Source organism: Cucurbita pepo, chromosome 15, assembly GCF_057944985.1.
Source record: "Cucurbita pepo subsp. pepo isolate OVF chromosome 15, ASM5794498v1, whole genome shotgun sequence".
Taxonomy (NCBI): Eukaryota; Viridiplantae; Streptophyta; class Magnoliopsida; order Cucurbitales; family Cucurbitaceae; genus Cucurbita; species Cucurbita pepo.
Genome location: NC_141812.1, coordinates 2,192,384 through 2,212,012, shown reverse-complemented (window position 1 = coordinate 2,212,012; position 19,629 = coordinate 2,192,384). Strand labels below are relative to the sequence as shown.

Here is a 19,629-nt window from a genome sequence, read left to right as displayed (position 1 = left end):
CTCTTACCCATTCGTTGTACAATTTACGAAAACGCCCTTTCACTTGACTTCAAGTAAATAAGTATATGTCAAGTACCATGGAACTCACGGTAACTTAAATATAAGATATTTGTCAGCTTAGTTTACGCCCATCTCCACTCAGTCTACACGACAAAATTATATCATTGTCACGTGTAGTTTCCTCGGTACTTTAGCAGCATACAGACTCACCCTATTATTTTATTTTCCACAACTACCCTTTCTTGTTTCTTTAAATCCCCAATATGTCCTCTCTTACCCATTCGTTGTGCAATTTACGAAAACGCCCTTTCACTTGACTTCAAGTAAATAAGTATATGTCAAGTACCATAGAACTCACGGTAACTTAAATATAAGATATTTGTCAGCTCAGTTTACGCCCATCTCCACTCAGTTTACATGACAAAATTATATCATTGTCACGTGTAGCTTCCTCGGTACCTTAACAACATATGGAGAGGACGATTTAGACTCACGATAAAGGGTACAACAATATCTTTAAAAAGAAAAATAATTCGAACTTCTATTATTCATTTCAATTGGAATATTATTTTTAAGAACAATTTTAAAAAAAATTAATGATAAAAATGATTTTTTTTTAGTGGAGGGCATAATTGGAAGATAAAATGTTGGAAAATTTCCAGCATTCATATGCATAATGGTTGAAAAATCTTTCAAAAAAGTGTAATCTCTCTCTCTCTAGAACCGATTCTCTCTCTCTCTCCATATATATCGATTGTAAAGTTCAACGGCCATTGTAAATGCTCACCACCTTCCCTTCTCTTCATAATCTCAATCCCCTCTTTAAATTTTTTCAATCGTTCTTCTCCACCGCCTCCGCTCAGGTATGAACGCCGCCCTCTCTCTGTTTTATCGCATTTTGCTCGCTCTCCGGTCATCGGCATTCGCCGTTGACGGACAGAATCGAATGCCGATGAGTTGTTTCTTGTTGTTGTTTAGTATTGGATTTGTTTAGATGGATGAGTTTGAGAATTCCACCGCCGAATTTGATGAGGTTTTTTCTTGTTTTTACATTAATTTTTGAGTTCAATGTTAGGGAGAGGAGTTTTTGATATGAATGGAAGAAGAAGAAGAAGGTTTTGGTCTTAAAGTTGACTTGGGTTACTTCAATTTGGATGAACGGCTTAGATTTGATTAGACTGGAAAGTTTGTAGATGGAGCCATCCAAATTTGTGTTTATGTTTGTTTTTTTGCTCAATTAAGCTGCTATTGCCTGCAAATGTTAGCTATATGTTGCTCTTTATTTGCTTTCTTGGTTGATGATAGTTTAAACTGGTACTTCCTTTAGGTTATTGATTTTGTGAGATCCACGTCGGTTGTGGGGAGGGGAACGAAGCATTTTTTATAAGGGTGTGGAAACCTCTCCCTGGTAGACGCGTTTTAAAAACTTCGAGGGGAAGCTCGAGAGAGAAAATCCAAAGAGGACAATATTTGCTAGCGTTATAAATGGTATTAGAACTAGAAATTGGGTGATGTGCCTGTGAGGAGGTTGAGCCTCGAAGGGGGTAGACACGAGGCGTTGTGCTAGCAAGGAAGCTGGACCCTAAAAGGGGTGGATTAGGGGGTCCCACATTGATCGGAGAAGAGAACGAGTGCTAGCGAGGACGCTGAGCCCCAAAAGGGGGGGGGGGGGGGATTGTGAGATCCCACATCGGTTGGAGAGGAGAACAAAACAACCTTTATAAGGGTGTGGAAACCTCTCCCTATTAGACGTGTTTTAAAAACCTTGAGGAGAAGCCCAAAGGGAAAGCCCAAAGAGGACAATATCTGCTCGCGGTGGACTTGAGTTGTTACCAATGGTATCAGAGCCAGATACGGGGTGATGTGCTTGCAAGGAGGCTGAGCCTCGAAGGGGGGTGGACACGAGGCGGTGTGCTAGCAAGGACGTTGGACTCCGAAAGGGGGTGGATTGGGGGGTCCCACATCGATTGGAGGAGGGAACGAGTGCCAGCGAGGATATTGGGTCCCAAATGGGGGGTAGATTGTGAGATCCCACATTGGTTGGGGAGGAGAACAACGCACCCATTATAAGGGTGTGGAAACCTTTCCCTAGCAAACGTGTTTTAAAAATCGAAAGGGAAAGCTCAAAGAGGACAGTATCTTCTAGCGCTGGACTTGAGGTGTTACAAATTCACAAATGATGCTTGAATTTTGTAGTCGTACCCTATGTTGCACATCTGAACTCCATTCAGATTGCTTCAGTTAAGACGAAATGATGTTAAACACAACTATTATTTAGGATCGGGAATGTATTTAAACATATTTTTTAAGTATTTAAAAAGTCATTTCAAATAGACGGGTCATTCTTAGAAACTCACATTCTATATCATCGTTACGATCGAACCAGCTTTGTTCTTTGAGCCTTATCGATCCGTTTATTGTTTGTCATTATGTAGTTACATGTTGGCCTATGTTTTTGGATCCTGATTGAGTTTGTTCTGCTTGTCTGCTCTAGATGTGAGGTGATCCAGGAAGAACAACCAAACAATACCACTTGATAACAAGATTGAAGCAAATTATGGTGAGCTTAAGAAGGCGAAAACTCCTGGGACTTTGCACTGGTAAAGTTTACAAAGGGCATTACTCATTTTGCTTTGGCTAATTAAAGTGTTGGAAGAACTGACTTTTCATATAGTTTTTCTCTTTTGATTCATGATTTTGAATGAAACGAACTCGGGACTTGTAGGCAAAGGCTCGTTTGTTGCTCCGGTTTCAAAATTTTCTGAAGATTTGACTACCGAAGATCACGTGTACGGTATGGATTTCGTTAGTGTTCATCCCATCTGTTCAGACAAAGCGAACAAGATAAATGAGGTCAGTAAATTAATATCTCAAATTTCTTTAATCACTACATAATCACATCATGTTGTTGGTAGAAGAACGGGCTACCTCGACTGTTCCTCATAGTACGTAGCTAATACTTATTGCGTGTATTTGTCTATGTTAAATTCCACATTGGTTGGAGAGGAGAACGAAACATTCTTTTAAGGGTGTGGAAACCTCTCCTTAGCATATGCGTTTTAAAAATCTCGAAGAGAACCTGAAAAGGTTCCCTTCGAGGACAATATCTGCTAGCGGTGGACTTGGCTTGTTACAAATGGTATCAGAGTCAGACACCGGGCGATGTGTCAGCGAGGAGGCTGAGTCACAAATGGGGTTGAACACAAGGCGGTGTGCCAACAAGGACGCTGGATCTCGAAAGGGGGTGGATTAGGGGGTCCAACATCGTTTGGAGAAGGAAAAGAGTGTCAGCTAGAACGCTGGGTCCCAAAAGGGGATGGATTGTGAGATCCCACATCGGTTGGGGAGGAGAACAAAGCACCCTTTAAAAGGGTGTGGAAACCTCTCCCTAGTAGACGCGTTTTAAAACCGTGAGACTGATGGCGATACGTAATGTGTCATTAGGCGGTTAGAGTCTCTCACTTCAGAACCTTATTTCTTTCCTTGATTTGCTGTCAGTTTTTGTACTTCACAATTCTTATTTGAGGCAAAATTATCTGTAAAATTGCTCCAACAATATTATTAAGTCATCCATTATAGCCGCTAGTTGAACCCCGTCCAGTAGACTCCCTGTTTAGTTCATCCCCTTTATCAGCTATTTTATCGGGATACTATTACCTAGGTTCGTAAAGTTTGAATGATTGTCCGAGCGTATTATGGATACGGTTACCCAAACTTTTCTGGTTTACCCGAGCATTCCCCACATCCAACAGCGTATGGGAATGCTACACGTGTTCCATCAATAAAAGAAGACTTATTTTTCTTTCCCTTTTTTTCCTGCCAATGCAAGAATGGCTTGTTTTTTAGTACACAAAATGGACATTTATGCTGGATACTTATCTCAATAATATGACGTTTTTTCAGAATCCCGTTGCACGTATAGAGCCTGAACCGTCAGGGGTATCTGTTATGGATACATCAAAAGAGAAAAATGACGAGCCAGTTGCAGGTTTGTTCGGTCATCCCTTCATATTTACGAGTTACATGAATGTATGTGATATTAGAATAGTATACGATATAAATCTATCTTTTGATGTGACATTATTTGTTCGTTTATACTATTGATTCATCTTGGAGACGGGTAGGTCGCATTTTTGTTATGCTAGCCAATGAATTCTCGAAAGTAACGAGTTTGGCCAACACGAGCATAACTCAATAGTTAATGCATCTATCTGTCTCTGTCTACTCATTCTCCATCTGCACTAATGAAGAAAGTCTGTATTATGACTCGAGCTGCATGCTACTGTATTTACAGACCCGCCCGTCAAGCGCCGAAAGAGACATCGGAGAAAGCAGTTTTTGGACGAACCGTTCTTAATGAGAGGTGTTTATTTCAAGAACATGAAATGGCAAGCTGCTATAAAGGTTGACAAGAAACAGATACACTTGGGAACTGTCGGATCACAAGAAGAAGCTGCTCATTTGTATGACAGGTAATGTCTTTAAGTGACAAAGTGTGTGAAGAAACCTCCCCAATGAGCTGATCATTAGTCTTTTGTTATCATAGAGCTGCTTTCATGTGTGGAAGGGAACCCAACTTTGATCTCCCTGAGGCGGAGAAGCAAGAACTGAGACGGTTTAATTGGGACGAGTTTTTAGCCATGACCCGTCGTGCGATTACGAATAGAAGTAAGTCTACTCCTTCTTTACGTTTTCGCAAATGCTTCCAGCTCCTAGTATTGATCATATGAGTTATTTATCATCGTGTTCTTCAGAACAGAAGAGACTTAGTCCAGAATCAAAGAAGTCTGAACAACTCTAACAAAAAACGCAACGAAACGAGTTCATTGAAGTCCAAGATCAAGTATGGAGACGTGTAGTTTTGAATTTTTTGTTCAAATGCTCGTGGGGTTAGGCAAAGCAACCTCCTACAAATTTTGGATGTACATAATTTTAGTGGTTTAGGCAAATCCGAGCTGGTGAAAGAACGATGTATGGTGATAACCTATTCGAGCGGGTCCTTTCTGAATCTACTTGATGATACTTTAAGTCTCGAGATGCCACCTATGACAAGTTTGAGCTATTTTCGAGCTCAGAATCCATGGCTTCAGCTATGGCTTGCTGCAGTGATGATCTCACCCAATCATGGAACCTGGTTCTCATGAACGAAGAAGGTGCCATTGTTAGCCATCTTATGTTCATAGTTTAATGCTTTTGTTACTAGTTTCCATTGTTATTATTCGAAGGTCTCATTGTATCCCACAATAATTTGACATTTTATTTTTCTAATCATTTTATTTTGTGAAATAAAAGTTGGCGAACTAAATGGCCTCCGTAATGATCGAGTTGATAAAATAAATAATCCAAAATTACGATTATCGAGAGTGCCAATGAAGAGTGATATTACAAGAATTAAGACATGATGTAACAGTTCAAATCCGGGGTTTACCCTTGTAAGGAATGTTTCATTCCCGAGGGGTTCCAGCGTCCTCGTTGTCCTTTTGGATTTCAGTTTCCACACCCCTTGTAAGGAATGTTTCATTCTCGAAGGGTCCAGCGTCCTCATTGTCCTTTTGGGTTTCAGTTTCCACACCCTTACAAGGAATGTTTCATTCCCTTCTCCAACCGATGTGGAACTCACAATCCACCCCCCTTGGGGTTCCAGCATCCTCGTTGGCAATCCACCCAATGTCCGGCTCTAATACCATTTGTAACAGCCTAAGCTCATTGCTAGTCGATATTGTCCTTAAATTTTTCCTTCCGAGCTTCCCTCAAGATTTTAAAACGCACCCACTATGGAGAAATTTCCACACCCTAATAAGAAATATTTCGTTTCACTCTCCAACCGATGTGAGATGATCTCACTAAGTCAAAAACTTATAGTTTAGATGAAAAGCTATTTTAGATTGATAGTAGGAATATAATTTACATATATTGAGTTCATGAAATCACTACAAACTGGACACAAATCAGGAAATTGAATCAACTGCTCGTAATCTGACATATGAGTTTGTGACAAAACGCTCAGATCCGAGGAAAAACCCTATTCTAGTTTTCGACTCTAAGAAAGCAGCGAGACGAGAGAGACAAACTCGAGCGTTACTCGGCCCTTGGATCTCGTGTTAATCACGAAGTGTTCTGGGTACTTTCTCAACAACATAAGCAAGCCATACCACGGTTTATCCTTGGCTTCTGGACCATGCCAATCCTCTGAAGTGAGGTACTTCCTTACACGACTATGGTGCCAAACATTGCCATATTGCTCAACCAGCTGTGAAGAACAAATCAGAAGAAGATTGAGAAAGACAAAGTAATGATTTGACATAGCAATTATAATAAAGCCAAGTGAAATTGTTAGCCGTGAAAGGGAAATCATATTTTGATGCCAGCGAGAAAAGACCATTTGTGCGTTGATGTAACAGTCTAAGCCGACCGCTAGCAGATATTATCCTCTTTGAGCTTTCCCTTAAGGTTTTAAAATGCATCTACTAGGAAGAGGTTTTCACACCCTTATAAGAAATATTTCGTTCCCCTCTCCAACCAATGTGAGATATCATAATCCACCCCCCTTGGGGACTCAACGTCCTCGCTAACACATCATCCAGTGACTGGCTTTGATACAATTTCTAATAGCCCACACCAAGCTACTGCTAGCAGATAATGTCCTCTTTGGGCTTTCCCTTAATGTTTTAAAATGAGTTTGCTCTAGGGAGAGATTTTCACACCCTTATAAGGAATGCTTCGTTTCCCTCTCCAACCAATGTAGGATCTCATAATCCACCCCCTTTGGGGGCTTAGCGTCCTTGCTGGCACACCGTCCAATGACTAGCTCTGATACCATTTGTAATAATCCAAGCCACCACTAGCAGATATTGTCCTCTTTGGGCTTTCCCTTCCAAGCTTCTCCTTAAGGTTTTAAAACGCGTCTACTAGGAAGAGGTTTCCACACTCTTATAAGGAATGTTTCGTTCCCCTCTCCAACCAATGTGGGATCTCACAATGCTAGCGAGGATGCTGAGCCCCCAAAGGGGGTGGATTGTGAGATCCCACATTGGTTGTGCAGATTCCCACGCGTTACGCACCCGTTCGCCACTTTGTTCTCAACTGGAAGAGGGGAACGAAACATTCCTTATAACGGTGTGGAAACCTATCCCTAGCAGACGCATTTTAAAACCTTGAGGGAAAGCTCAGAAGGGAAAGTCCAAAGAGGACAATATCTGCTAACAATGGCTTGGGCTGTTATTCTCCATGTCCATGCATTTGCAAATGAAAGTAGACCAGTCTGTTAAATGAAAAGAGGAAAGTTTTGAATATCTACAGATATATCCTATTACCAGAGCTTCGATATGTAATTTGGTCCAAACTTCTCATTTCTCTAGAAGGCTGGATTCTACGTTTCGGTATCGTGACATATACAGCTCAAGGAGTAGATGATTACATTACTAGAAACTCTAACAAGTTAATATCGGAACTGTATAGACTGACCACAATAGAAGTCATGAGCGACAGCAAAGTCAAGCCGTATAAAAAACGAGGAACCCTAACAGCAATGGTAAACAGTCATCATTTCCTACAGGTATGAGAATAAAACTGTTCATAGTTATATAAGGATCAAGAGGATCCTTCATAACCAAAACATACCTCAGGGTGGAGCTTCTCCATAGGCATCCATTCTCCGGGGCCACAAAGATCAGACAGCACGGTAGCTACTGAAGATACCACATCCTTTTCTTCCTGGAGAAGCTGATTATCAGCTTCTCGATCAACTCGTGACCTTCCATCGAGCTTCTTGTCCATTGAAACTGTGGATTACGGTACAAAAAAAAACTTAATAGGTATCGACGCTGTACAGATATACTGATTTTAGACAGCATAGAGAAAGACTGAGTATCAAATGGTTATGCAATAAGAGTTCAAGGCAGGCACTCATTCAATCGTTGAGTTCATTTTAATACCAGCATATAGAAACAGATATCACTTCTTAGAAAATCATAATCATGAATGGGAAGGAGTTTACAACAAAAGCCAAACACGATCACAGAAGTACTCCAAATTAGTATAAATTCGAAAGACGTAGTATTTACAAAAACTATTAGCAAAGAAGAACCCCAAGACGAGTAAATATTAAAGATCTCAAATCGAACGAAAAATTAACAAATTTCTCTATCGCTAAGAGATTCGACTTTTTTGCTCTCACTCTAAACATGAATTCTAAGGAGGGCCTTATCATATTGAACCAAAGCCATGCTAGGACAATAATTTGAGCAGCAACGAACATGGTTTGAAGTATGACAATCATATTGAAATAGCTTTTAAGGACTCCAAAACCTAATTCCACAAGTAATGCAAGGATTTCCTTCTGGTCTTGTGTCTGTCTGTTTAATAATTAATCTTCAAATAGACTTGTTGCAAAAACATTCTTTCGTGTTTCTGTGAGATCTCACATCGGTTGGGTAGGAGAACGAAACATCATTTACAAGGGTGTGGAAACCTCTCCTTAGCAGACATGTTTTAAAAACCTTGAGGGAAAGTTTGAAAGGGAAAGCCCAAAAAGGACAATATCTGCTAGCGGTGGGCTTGGACAGCTACAAATGGTATAAGAGATAGACACTGGGTGATGTGCCAGCGAGGAGGCTGAGTCTCGAAGGGGGGTGGATTTGGGGGTCCCACATCGATTAGAGAATGGAACGAGTGCCAGCGAGGACGCTGGGCCTTGAAGGGGGTGGATTGTGAGATCCCAAATTGGTTGGGGAAAGAGAACGAAACATTGGTGTGGAAACCTCTCCCTACCAGATACGTTTTAAAAACCTTGAGGGGAAGCCTGAAACGAAATCCTAAAGAGGACAATATCGGCTAGTGGTGGACTTGAGAAACAACCTTGAGGGGAAGCCTGAAAGGGAAATCCCAAAGAGGACAATATCTAGTGGTGATGGGCTTGAGCTGTTCCAAATGGTATCAGAGTCAGACACCGGGCAATGTGCCAACGAGGAAGCTGAACCCCGAAGGGGGTGGACACGAGTCGATGAGCCAGCAAGAACTCTGGGCCCCGAAGGGGGTGGATTGAAGAGTCCCACATCGATTGGATAAGGGCACGAGTGCAGCGAGGACGCTAGGTCTTGAAGGGGGGTGGATTGTGAGATCCCACATCCGTTGGGGAGGAGAACGAAGCATAGTCTAAGAATATAATCTGTCGGCTTTTCATTGAGATTTTTTGGCAGTACACAATATAATCTGTCACTACAAGATAACTCTACCAGATTCAATAGTCTAAGAACGAAAATCAAAGTGAGACAGCCAAGAACATGAACATAGATTATCTCTAAACCTCTAAAACCAGTCAATCAAAAAATGCACAAGGAACACAATAATACTAACCCAATCCGCCAGAAAATCCTGCTTTGCCACCTGAACCACCGGATCCATATGCCTCTCGCCTAAACTTCTTGCCACTACTTCCACCAATGTCGTCCTCATCCTCATATCCCTCCTCATAATACTCTCGTCCTCTCCCTTTTTTCACCATCGCCCCTGCAGCAGCGGCTCCTCCAGAGCCAGCCAAATGAAAATTATAGTGCGGGTGCGACGGCACCACCGGCGCAGCGACAGCAGGACCCGCCGCGGCCGATCCGGGATGACTCATATAGCTCCTCGGCCCAACAGAACCACCTAAAATACTCCTCACCGGCAAAAGGAAATAGAACTCCTTATCCCCAATCTGAAGAAGATCTTGAGAATCGAGCTTGACCGGGGCGTTCCCAGGCAAATGAAGAACCCCTTCAACGAGGCAGCCATTTTTACCGAGCACTTCTAGGGCAAATCGCCGCCGCGTGAAATCGTAGAAGATACGAGCGTGGTGGCGAGAAATGTTCATTCCGCCGCCGAGGCTGGAGAGGTCGACGTCAACGGTGGATTTCTTGGAATTCCGGCCAAGGATTATTGAGTAGGTTTGCATATAGTACTCGAAATCCTCACCTTGGAGCTTCGCGAACCCTGCTTCTACATCACTACCCGCTGTACCCATCAGAAATTGGATCTGGAATCGAAAATTGAGGAGCTTAGACTGGAACGAGGCAGAGGAATCGGAGATGAAAGTCTCCAATTAAGATCGAAGAACGACGATAATCCCGCCTCTGCTGTCCCTCCGGCAACCCATCCAATTTCTTCCCCTCTCTACTGCCATGGTTAATTTCGTTGAAATCATATATAGAAATAATAAAAAATTAAAAATTAAATGTTAAATTATTAAAATTACCCTTAAATTTTAATTTTTTTTTTCAAAATAATATTCGAAAAAATTTATATTTCAAAAAAAAAAAAAAAAAAAAAAAAAAAACAATAATAAAGACATCAAACTTGGTTGTCATATATTTAATACAAATATCCTTAAGGGTTGTTTTTTATAATTTAGTGGTTGAATTTTCAAATATTTAAAAATTCATTATAAGTTTTAATTTGGTGTGTAATTAAAATGTAAATAATAATAATAATAATTAAAATATATATTCAAGATTATGAAAATAATTTTTAAGAGTCGATAATCCAAAATTAATTCTCCTTTTATGAGAAAATCAATTAAAATATTAAATATTATAAAATAAATTAAAATATATAATATATATAAGTTTTCTCAACAATTATTATTATTCAACCCAATTATAAACTAACATTTTAAAAAATGAAGTATAAAAAATTTTCTTTTAGACTATATTACCCTTAATTTTTTTAAATAATATTTAAATAATTAAATTATATATAAAAAAAATTCAACTTTTTGTGAAAAATATATATTTAATATTTTTTTTATGAAATTTAGTGGAGGAATAAGTATATATTTTTTTTCTTTTTTCTTGAATTATTACATCTAATTTATTTAATTACTATTAAATATTATGTAATTTGTTTACATATCCAATTTTGACATGTTTTGATATTAGAATAATATTAATTTTTTTTAGACAATTTTATTTTTATTTTTTAAATTTTAATAAAATAAAAAATAAACTTAAGTTAAAAAATACATAATAATGAAATAGATAGCGTAAATAAATTGTTTAATATTCAACTTTTGAAATTAAATCATCATTAAACTTTTTTATGGAGTGAGTATTCTTAATTTTTTTAAAGTATTAAATATGTAGGAGGTGGTCAAATCTCGTCTTATATCTTTTTCTATTTAACCTGTATTTATTTTTATATTATTAATTAATTAATTTATTTTTTGCCTATATTTATTTTTATATTATTATTTTTTTTTTTTAATCTTTTGACCGTGTCCTTTTGATAACTTTTGTTTTTTCCTTTCCACTTATCTCTTCCATTTCATTGATTGTGTCCTTGTGTCCTTCTAAAATGGAAATCGAAATCATCCTTTGTTTTTTCCTTTTCATTCACTCGGATTTCTTCCTCTTCTTCGGTGGATCCCTCTTTTTCTTGTTTAGTCCCCTCCGTTTCTATAGGAGAAGTATCTTCTTCGAACGAAGGATCCCTCTTGTTCCTGTTTAATCCCCTTCTGTTTCTATCCCTCTTGTTCTTGTTTAGTCCCCCCTCTGTTATTATCCCTATCCCTCTTGTTCCTGTTTAGTCCCCCTCTGTTACTATCCCTATCCCTCTTGTTCCTGTTTAGTCCTCCCTATCCCTCTTGTTCCTGTTTAGTCCCCCCTCTGTTACTATCCCTCTTGTTCCTGTTTAGTCCCCCCTCTGTTACTATCCCTATCCCTCTTGTTCCTGTTTAGTCCCCCCTCTGTTATTATCCCTATCCCTCTTGTTCCTGTTTAGTCCCCCCTCTGTTACTATCCCTATCCCTCTTGTTCCTGTTTAGTCCCCCCTCTGTTACTATCCCTCTTGTTCCTGTTTAGTCCCCCCTCTGTTACTATCCCTCTTGTTCCTGTTTAGTCCCCCCTCTGTTACTATCCCTCTTGTTCCTGTTTAGTCCCCCCTCTGTTACTATCCCTCTTGTTCCTGTTTAGTCCCCCCTCTGTTACTATCCCTCTTGTTCCTGTTTAGTCCCCTCTATTACTATCCCTCTTGTTCCTGTTTAGTCCCCTCCGTTTCTTTCCATTTTTTATCCGAAAAAAGGGAAGAAGTATTTTTTCGGTGAATCCCTCTAAATCCCTCTTGTTCCTGTTTAGTCCCCTCCGTTTCTTTCAGTTTCTTAGTAAAAATAACATCCCATCATTGAAATTTTGCAAATGCAATCGTCATACCCGATCTTTAATCTTTTATAAAGACCTTAAAATTATTCTTTAAAAGAAAAACCCTCATGGGCAATGCAAGAAGGCTCCCAAACAAATGCAAAAATATATAAGAACATGACATGAGACATATAAAGTTCATATGAAGAACATGGAGAGAGACAAGTTGATGTAGACTGACAAAGGTAACTTTGTAGATGGATTTTATGTAATCTCATTGCATTATGGTTGGATTTGATTGTCAGTTTGTTTACACCAACGTAACAACAACAGAAGAAAAAGAAAAAAAAAAATGTGGAAATCTAAATGGTCTTGCTACTTCCTCCTCCTCCTCCTAACCTCCTAACGCTTCCTGAGATCCATCCCATCAATCAGCAGAAGAATGCACCACAAATTTCCACCTAAAAATTAGCTTTTCTTACATACAAGAAAACTCCAACCATTACACTTTGAATGAAGTCTTCAAAATCAAAATCCAGCTTTTATAAAAAACGAGACGAAGTTAGTTAAGGAAAGAAATCTTGTATGTCCTCTTTGGGCTTTTCCTTTCGAGCTTCCTCTCAAGGTTTTTAAAACGTGTATGCTAGAGAGAGGTTTCCACACCTTTATAAATAATGCTTCGTTCTCCTCTCCAACCGATGTGGGATCTCACAATTCACCCCTCCCCAGCGCCCTTGCTAGCACACCGCCTCATGTTCAACCCCCTTTGGGCCTTAGCCTTCTCGCTGGCGCATCGCCCCGTGTCTGGCTTTTATACCATTTGTAAAACTCAAGCCCACCGCTAGTAGATATTGTCCTCTTTGGGCTTTCCCTCAAAGCTTTTAAAACGTGTCATCTAGAGAGAGGTTTCCACACCCTTATAAATAATGTTTCGTTCTCCTCCCCTCCCCAACCAATGTGGGATCTCACAATCCATCCCCTCCCCAACCAATGTGGGATCTCACAATCCATCCCCTCCCCAACCAATGTGGGATCTCACAATCCATCCCCTCCCCAACCAACGTGGGATCTCACAATCCATCCCCTCCCCAACCAACGTGGGATCTCACAATCCATCCCCTCCCCAACCAACGTGGGATCTCACAATCCATCCCCTCCCCAACCAACGTGGGATCTCACAATCCATCCCCTCCCCAACCAACGTGGGATCTCACAATCCATCCCCTCCCCAACCAATGTGGGATCTCTCCATCCATCCCCTCTCCAACCAATGTGGGATCTCTCAATCCATCCCCTCCCCAACCAATGTGGGATCTCACAATCCATCCCCTCCCCTTCATGGTCCAGTGCCTTTGCTAGCACACCGCCTCATGTTCACCCCCCTTTGGGGCTCAACCTCCTCGCTAGCACATCGCCCGGTGTCTGGCTCTAATACCATTTGTAACAACCCAAGCCCACCACTGGCAGATATTGTGCTCTTTGGGCTTTCCTTCAAGGTTTTTAAAACGTGTCTGCTAGAGAGAGGTTTCCACACCCTTATAAATAATGTTTCGTTCTCCTCCCCAACCAATGTGGGATTTCACATCAAGGCTCGACCAATAACAAAGAAAACATATTAAAAACGAGGCACATGCAACTTTTTTGAACCATGAGAACAAGAGAATGGCCAAGCAATTAAGGAACTTACATACAAGCCTCACTCCAAGCTTGTCCCTGGAAGGAATACTCTAATCAGTTCTTTGGCAGTTACTCTTTTCCTACAGGTTGGGCATTTACTCTGGACGGCTATTGCAGTCTTGATGCATGCCTTGCAGAAAATATGACCACACCTTGTTGATGTTTCTTCTACCAACGGACCCATGCATATTGGACAACTGAAATTGGGCTCCTTCGGTGGAGCAGCCTTCTCTTTCTGCAAAAACCATAGAAATCGCATCATCATCCCATTTTCAACACTTTACTCGTATTTCAATACTAACAGCTAATAAGAAGCTACTACCGACTCCTCCTCGAATTGCATTATGGGAGCCGACTACATATAAAGACCACCACGAGTTTAGTCACAAAGATGACGTTAAACCTAGTGACAATTAGATCTAATGAAGGGACTCTTTGGTTTAGTTTTCAATTATTTTGCTCAAACCCATCTATAATTCACTTTTTTCAAATGAAATCAAACCAAAATGTATGGTTTAGTTCTCGGTTAAGCGATAAGCAAATATCGGTTCGAACTATGAACAGACCCTAATTTTTAAGAGAAATCAACCGAAGGACAGAGCATCATCCAAACGAAGTGCGAGAGAGAGAGATTATTCAAAAGAAACCATAAACAAACTAACTTAACCTTTCCCAATGGGAGAAAAGTTACCAAACACAAGGAACATGAGAGAGAGAGCTCTGTAGAAACTCATGGATCAATGTGATGTCCCACATTGGTTGGGGAGGAGAACAAACCACTATGTATAAGGGTGTGGAAACCTTCCCCTAGCAGATGTGTTTTAAAGCCTTGAGGGAAAGCTAGAAAGGGAAAGCCCAAAGAGGACAATATCTGCTAGCGGTGGGCCTGGGTCGTTACAAATGGTATCAGAGCCAGACACCGGACGATGTGCTAGCCTTCTCGCTATTCCCCGAAGGTGGGTAGACACGAGGCGGCGTGCCAGTAAGGACGCTGGGCCCCGAAGGGGGGTGGATTTGGGGTGGTTCCACATTGATTGGAGGAAGGAAGGAGTGCCAGCGAGGATACTGGGCCCCAAAGAGGGGGTGGATTGTGATGTCCCACATTGGTTGGGAAGGAGAACAAACCACCACTTATAAGGTGTGGAAACCTTCCCCTAGCATACGCGTTTTAAAGTCTTGAGGGGAAGCCCGAAAGGGAAAGCCCAAAGGGGACAATATCTACTAGCGGTGGATCTGGGCCGTTACAAATGGCATCAGAGCCAGACACCGGACGATGTGCCAGCCTTCTCACTGTTCCCCAAAGGGGGGTAGACACGAGGCGGTGTGCCAGCAAGGACGCTTGGCCCGAAGGGAGGTGGATTTGGGAGTGGTCCCACATCGATTGGAGGAAGGAAGGAGCGCCAGCGAGGACGCTGGGCCCCAAAGGGGGGTGGATTGTGATGTCCCACATTGGTTGGGGAGGAGAACAAAACACCACTTATAAGAGTGTGGAAACCTTCCCCTAGCAGACGCGTTTTAAAGTCTTGAGGGGAAGCCCGAAAGGGAAAGCCCAAAGGGGACAATATCTACTAGCGGTGGATCTGGGCCGTTACAAATGGCATCAGAGCCAGACACCGGACGATGTGCCAGCCTTCTCACTGTTCCCCAAAGGGGGGTAGACACGAGGCGGTGTGCCAGCAAGGACGCTTGGCCCGAAGGGAGGTGGATTTGGGAGTGGTCCCACATCGATTGGAGGAAGGAAGGAGCGCCAGCGAGGACGCTGGGCCCCAAAGGGGGGTGGATTGTGATGTCCCACATTGGTTGGGGAGGAGAACAAAACACCACTTATAAGAGTGTGGAAACCTTCCCCTAGCAGACGCGTTTTAAACCCTTCAGGGAAAGCCCGAAAGGGAAAGCCCAAAGAAGACAATATCTACTAGCGGTGAGCCTAGGTCGTTACAGTCTAGACTTCAGGAGAGATGCATATTTGTTATTCAATATTCAAATTCTCATTAAATTGAATATTGTATTGGAACAAATATGTTATCTCAATATCTCAAGATCTAGATATAATCCAACTAGTTAGATGCACTGGGAATGACTAAAAGCATAACACACTGAGTTTTGCCAAATACGAAGTGCACCATTTTCTGTCTTCCTAAGTGCTTATCTCATGCCATGAAAATTCCTCAATTCGACGTGCTTATACAGTGGTATCATAACGACAATTATATAATATACACTATACCTAACGAGTAACACGACGAGAAAAATTTGAGCAAAAATAAGAGTAATGAAGATATAAATTGTCCCAGTACCATAGAGCTGTTGCTGCCTTCCAAATTGATTAATAAATCAGAATTTACAGTTTGTTGATTCGGCACATCCCTCCTACGCTTGCTCCGGTTATTATTTGACGCCCTGCTCCGCTCTTCTGCAACAATTAGAAGATGAGAGAATGAGAGATGCAAGCTTCACAACAAATGGACAAGAGGTTCTAGTGGAATACAGTGCAAACGACAATAAACATCTACAGTTACTTGCCCACAAGGTCCATATCAGCTGGAAACTTGGAGGCAGCCATTGCTGACGCCCCTTTCATTCCAAACAAGTCCTAATAGCTAACCAGCCAGTTATGTGGTCTGATCCTCCCCACGGAATGATTGGAACTTATAGCCGAGCTGGTAATCAAGGAAGAACCGATTTCATGAAGCTTCTAATGACAGATCTCAAAGAATTCGAGGCCTTGTTTTAAGCAGCAATGAAAAGGTTTAACCCCATTCATGAGCTATGATGGCTACATATTCCTGCGAGCTATGGAAGGGTTGGTGGAAGAATCTATTTTTTTATGGATGGTTAGCTCATGTCATGATGATGAAGTCGAATGATTCGATAGAGAAGCTAGCTAAAGACGACAACTTTTTAACTAAACCGCTAGGAAGGTACCCACGGAAAGTGGTGCCATGTGGCATAAAGTCATGTCATTGCAAAATAGCAAGCAATGGAAGACTTATGGTGGTTTGCTAATAGCGAATTCTAAACAGCGATTGTAGACCGTGGTTACGAATCTCCAAGCTAAAAACTATCATGATCATTAGCTCCGACCCTTAGATGGGCATTGATAATTTAGTATAAAGGCATATTTTGGAAAAATTTATGGATCGAACAAAAATATCTCTTCATTTTATTGCTCTCGCTACAGGAGCACAAGGTAGTCCAAAAATCAGTGAGAGAATGGGTCTAACTAATGGATGCTAAGCTTAAGAAGAAATCACACTAAAGATCCAAAGGAAGAAAAGTAATACGAAAAAAATCAACCGAGCTATAGTCCTCCACAAGCTGAAATGAACATACCTGCGTCGACATCAACTATATTCTTCCTAGCATTCCGTCTGGATTTATTTTTAGCCTGACATATAATCGACGGATTCCATGAAAAACAGATCAGAATCAATAGAACAGGAACATAATATGGATAGAAGAATCATACTTCAGCAAAAGCTCTAGCAGATGATTCAATAACATCGTCATCAATGGCTTCAATGTCGATCATTGCAGGCTGTACAGACTGTTGTTGATTAACTTGGGCTTCCTGAAATCCAAATTGAGATGTCTCCCCATGATCTCGGTTCTCAGTTGGTGGCATGCTGTTTAGGTCCAAGTCCAATGATTTCCTACGATGATAACCTCTTGCAGTATGTCCTCTCATTGCCTGAGTACTCATCTATAGTTCGAAGCTCCTCAACAACCTGCCATACATGCACTGTAAAATTTCAGAAAGAAATTGATAGCTTCTAACAAAGCCAACACAACAACCACCACCACCATTCAAATACAAGCTGAGAAGCTTGGATACGAAAACAAAACTTCATTTATCATTCACTGAAATGGCACGATAATCAAAAACTTTATATAAGAAACAAAATCCTTGTAACTCAGAAAAACAAAACAAAACTTCATTAATCAACAAACACTTCTTTAGATTTACAATAAAAAGAGAAAACCCCACATTATACACAAAACCCACCTCTTATAATCGACCAATACCCTCTCCCCCTAAACATTCATTAATGTGTCAGAAAATCTCCAAATTAATTACACCACAGATTCAATTACATGAAACCCTCAGATTAATCATAAGACTAACAATAAACCACAAAATTCACACCGATCATCAAAATCCCTATCCAAACAACCCATACTCTATCTATCCGATCTTTTGCCCCAACTACACAACTCAAAAATTCTTCCAACGAACATCACCAAAACATATCCATTCTTCAAACGAACATCGGCCAAAGCATTCACAAAAACAATTTATAAAAAAAAAAAAAAAAAAAAAAAACCAAAGATCATAACTAAGATTAACAAGATACAATACACAATTAAAAACAATTAGAAAATTCTTCTAATCTGGAGATGGAGTACCTGAAATAATCGGTTGATGAAGCGATACACAGGCAGCAAATATCTTGAAATTTTACGATAGATAGAATAGATTAGATGAGAAGTGTATGGAGTGGAGGATTAGCTCGCGAATTTGTGATATTTGTAATTAGGGTTGGAAGGGTTGAGAGGTGGAGGGTGAAGAGAGGGGAAAATCGCCATTATAAAGGGAGAAATGGAGAAAGGGCTGGGGATTGGAAATGAAAATCGAGACACGGCAGAGAGGAAGCTCCAGGGTTCTTGCATTCACAATAATTGCGTCACACGTGTGTTGCTTGGTTCTTCCTTCTTCATCTCGCACGTGCCGACGTCACCGACCGAATTTTACAGCCGTATCGCCTCCACTTTCAAATTTTGAAACCAATTGGGGTTGGAAATTTACTAATACCAACTCTAAACCCTAAATTTGACTCGATTAGTTTTCGATTGTATCCGCACGAATGAGTTGGTAATTTTGCATCATTGAATATACGAGAGTGGTTTTAAACTTTGACCCGTTATATCTAAAGTCAAATGGTTTAATCGGTTTCGTAGTCGTTTCGGTTCACGAGTTAGGGTCATGTGCGTCTACATTTCGAGAATCTTATTGTATTGGTCGTAAAACTATTATACGATTCATTCTTTAATTTTTAATATGTTATAAATTTGAATTAAAAGTTTAGAGATCTATTAGACATTTTTAAAACTCGAGCATTTAAAAAATTGAAAATTTTAATGGATTACATTGACACAAGCTCTCGAACTCAGCTAATTAATAAATAAAAAATATATTGTATAGTTAATAAATAAAAAAAAAAATTCTTTATTTTCAATCAAATTTAAATTTAGTTTTTGGTGTTATTTTATTTTTTATCATTTATTTTCCATCAAATTAAAATTTAATTTTTTTGTGCTCTTTATTATTAATTTTTAAAAAATTGGTAATAGATTTTCTTTTTAAATTTGAAAATATATTTATCTATATTCATTTAAATAATCTTACTTCCCTTTCTTCTCTGGATTAGGAATAATTTTTATTATAATATACATAGTCTCACTATTTTCACTTTCATACTCAATTCAATCGTGAAGTTACAAAATTTTACGACGAACCATCTATAATCAAAACAAATAGTTCTCGAAAAAATGACAAAAATGATCGGAGAAGTTGCTATAGTTGAAGGACAATGGAAGAGAGACGTTTGGTCTCACAATTTATTGGAGGAGATAGAACTTATCAAGCAGTGTTTATCCGAATTCCCAATTGTGGCTATCGACACTGAATTTCCAGGTAAAAATTAAACTTTAAGTTGGTGAGAAGTAGTGATTTTTTTTAAGTTTTGTTTTACTGACTTGTGATGGATTTTCTTTTTTAGGATTTTTAAGATGGACTCCTAAAGGTGTTTCAGATGAAGAATTTTATGAATGTCTACAATTC

General features: G+C 40.1%; 3 protein-coding genes across 7 annotated transcripts; 1 reads left to right on the top strand and 2 right to left on the bottom strand.

Annotated features, from left to right (window-relative positions):
• Positions 1 to 710: 710 nt before the first annotated feature.
• On the top strand, positions 711 to 5,301 carry LOC111776235 (ethylene-responsive transcription factor-like protein At4g13040). Of its 2 annotated transcripts, none has more exons than XM_023655632.2 (7): positions 711 to 863; positions 2,495 to 2,600; positions 2,726 to 2,853; positions 3,904 to 3,988; positions 4,295 to 4,472; positions 4,547 to 4,668; positions 4,760 to 5,301. In XM_023655632.2, exons 2-7 carry the CDS (start codon positions 2,558 to 2,560, stop codon positions 4,768 to 4,770), a joined length of 567 nt encoding a protein of 188 aa, XP_023511400.2. In that variant the 5' UTR covers positions 711 to 863; positions 2,495 to 2,557; the 3' UTR covers positions 4,771 to 5,301. The 2 variants fall into 2 exon arrangements, with proteins under 2 accessions (XP_023511400.2, XP_023511398.2); XM_023655630.2 differs by having other exon boundaries at positions 4,755 to 5,301.
• A 561-nt stretch (positions 5,302 to 5,862) lies between these two features.
• LOC111776317 (FHA domain-containing protein FHA2) lies at positions 5,863 to 10,166 on the bottom strand. The gene is made up of 3 exons (XM_023655740.2): positions 9,355 to 10,166; positions 7,621 to 7,781; positions 5,863 to 6,250 (listed from the first exon to the last, which is right to left on the bottom strand). Exons 1-3 carry the CDS (start codon positions 9,998 to 10,000, stop codon positions 6,041 to 6,043), a joined length of 1,017 nt encoding a protein of 338 aa, XP_023511508.2. The 5' UTR covers positions 10,001 to 10,166; the 3' UTR covers positions 5,863 to 6,040.
• A 2,176-nt stretch (positions 10,167 to 12,342) lies between these two features.
• On the bottom strand, positions 12,343 to 18,439 carry LOC111811431 (uncharacterized). Of its 4 annotated transcripts, none has more exons than XM_087118195.1 (6): positions 18,195 to 18,438; positions 17,257 to 17,515; positions 17,121 to 17,175; positions 16,085 to 16,200; positions 13,798 to 14,022; positions 12,343 to 12,582 (listed from the first exon to the last, which is right to left on the bottom strand). In XM_087118195.1, exons 2-5 carry the CDS (start codon positions 17,488 to 17,490, stop codon positions 13,807 to 13,809), a joined length of 621 nt encoding a protein of 206 aa, XP_086974321.1. In that variant the 5' UTR covers positions 17,491 to 17,515; positions 18,195 to 18,438; the 3' UTR covers positions 12,343 to 12,582; positions 13,798 to 13,806. The 4 variants fall into 4 exon arrangements, with proteins under 4 accessions (XP_086974321.1, XP_086974322.1, XP_086974323.1 ...); XM_087118196.1 differs by having other exon boundaries at positions 12,343 to 12,522; XM_087118197.1 differs by having other exon boundaries at positions 12,343 to 14,022; positions 17,257 to 17,529; positions 18,195 to 18,439.
• Positions 18,440 to 19,629: the final 1,190 nt, after the last annotated feature.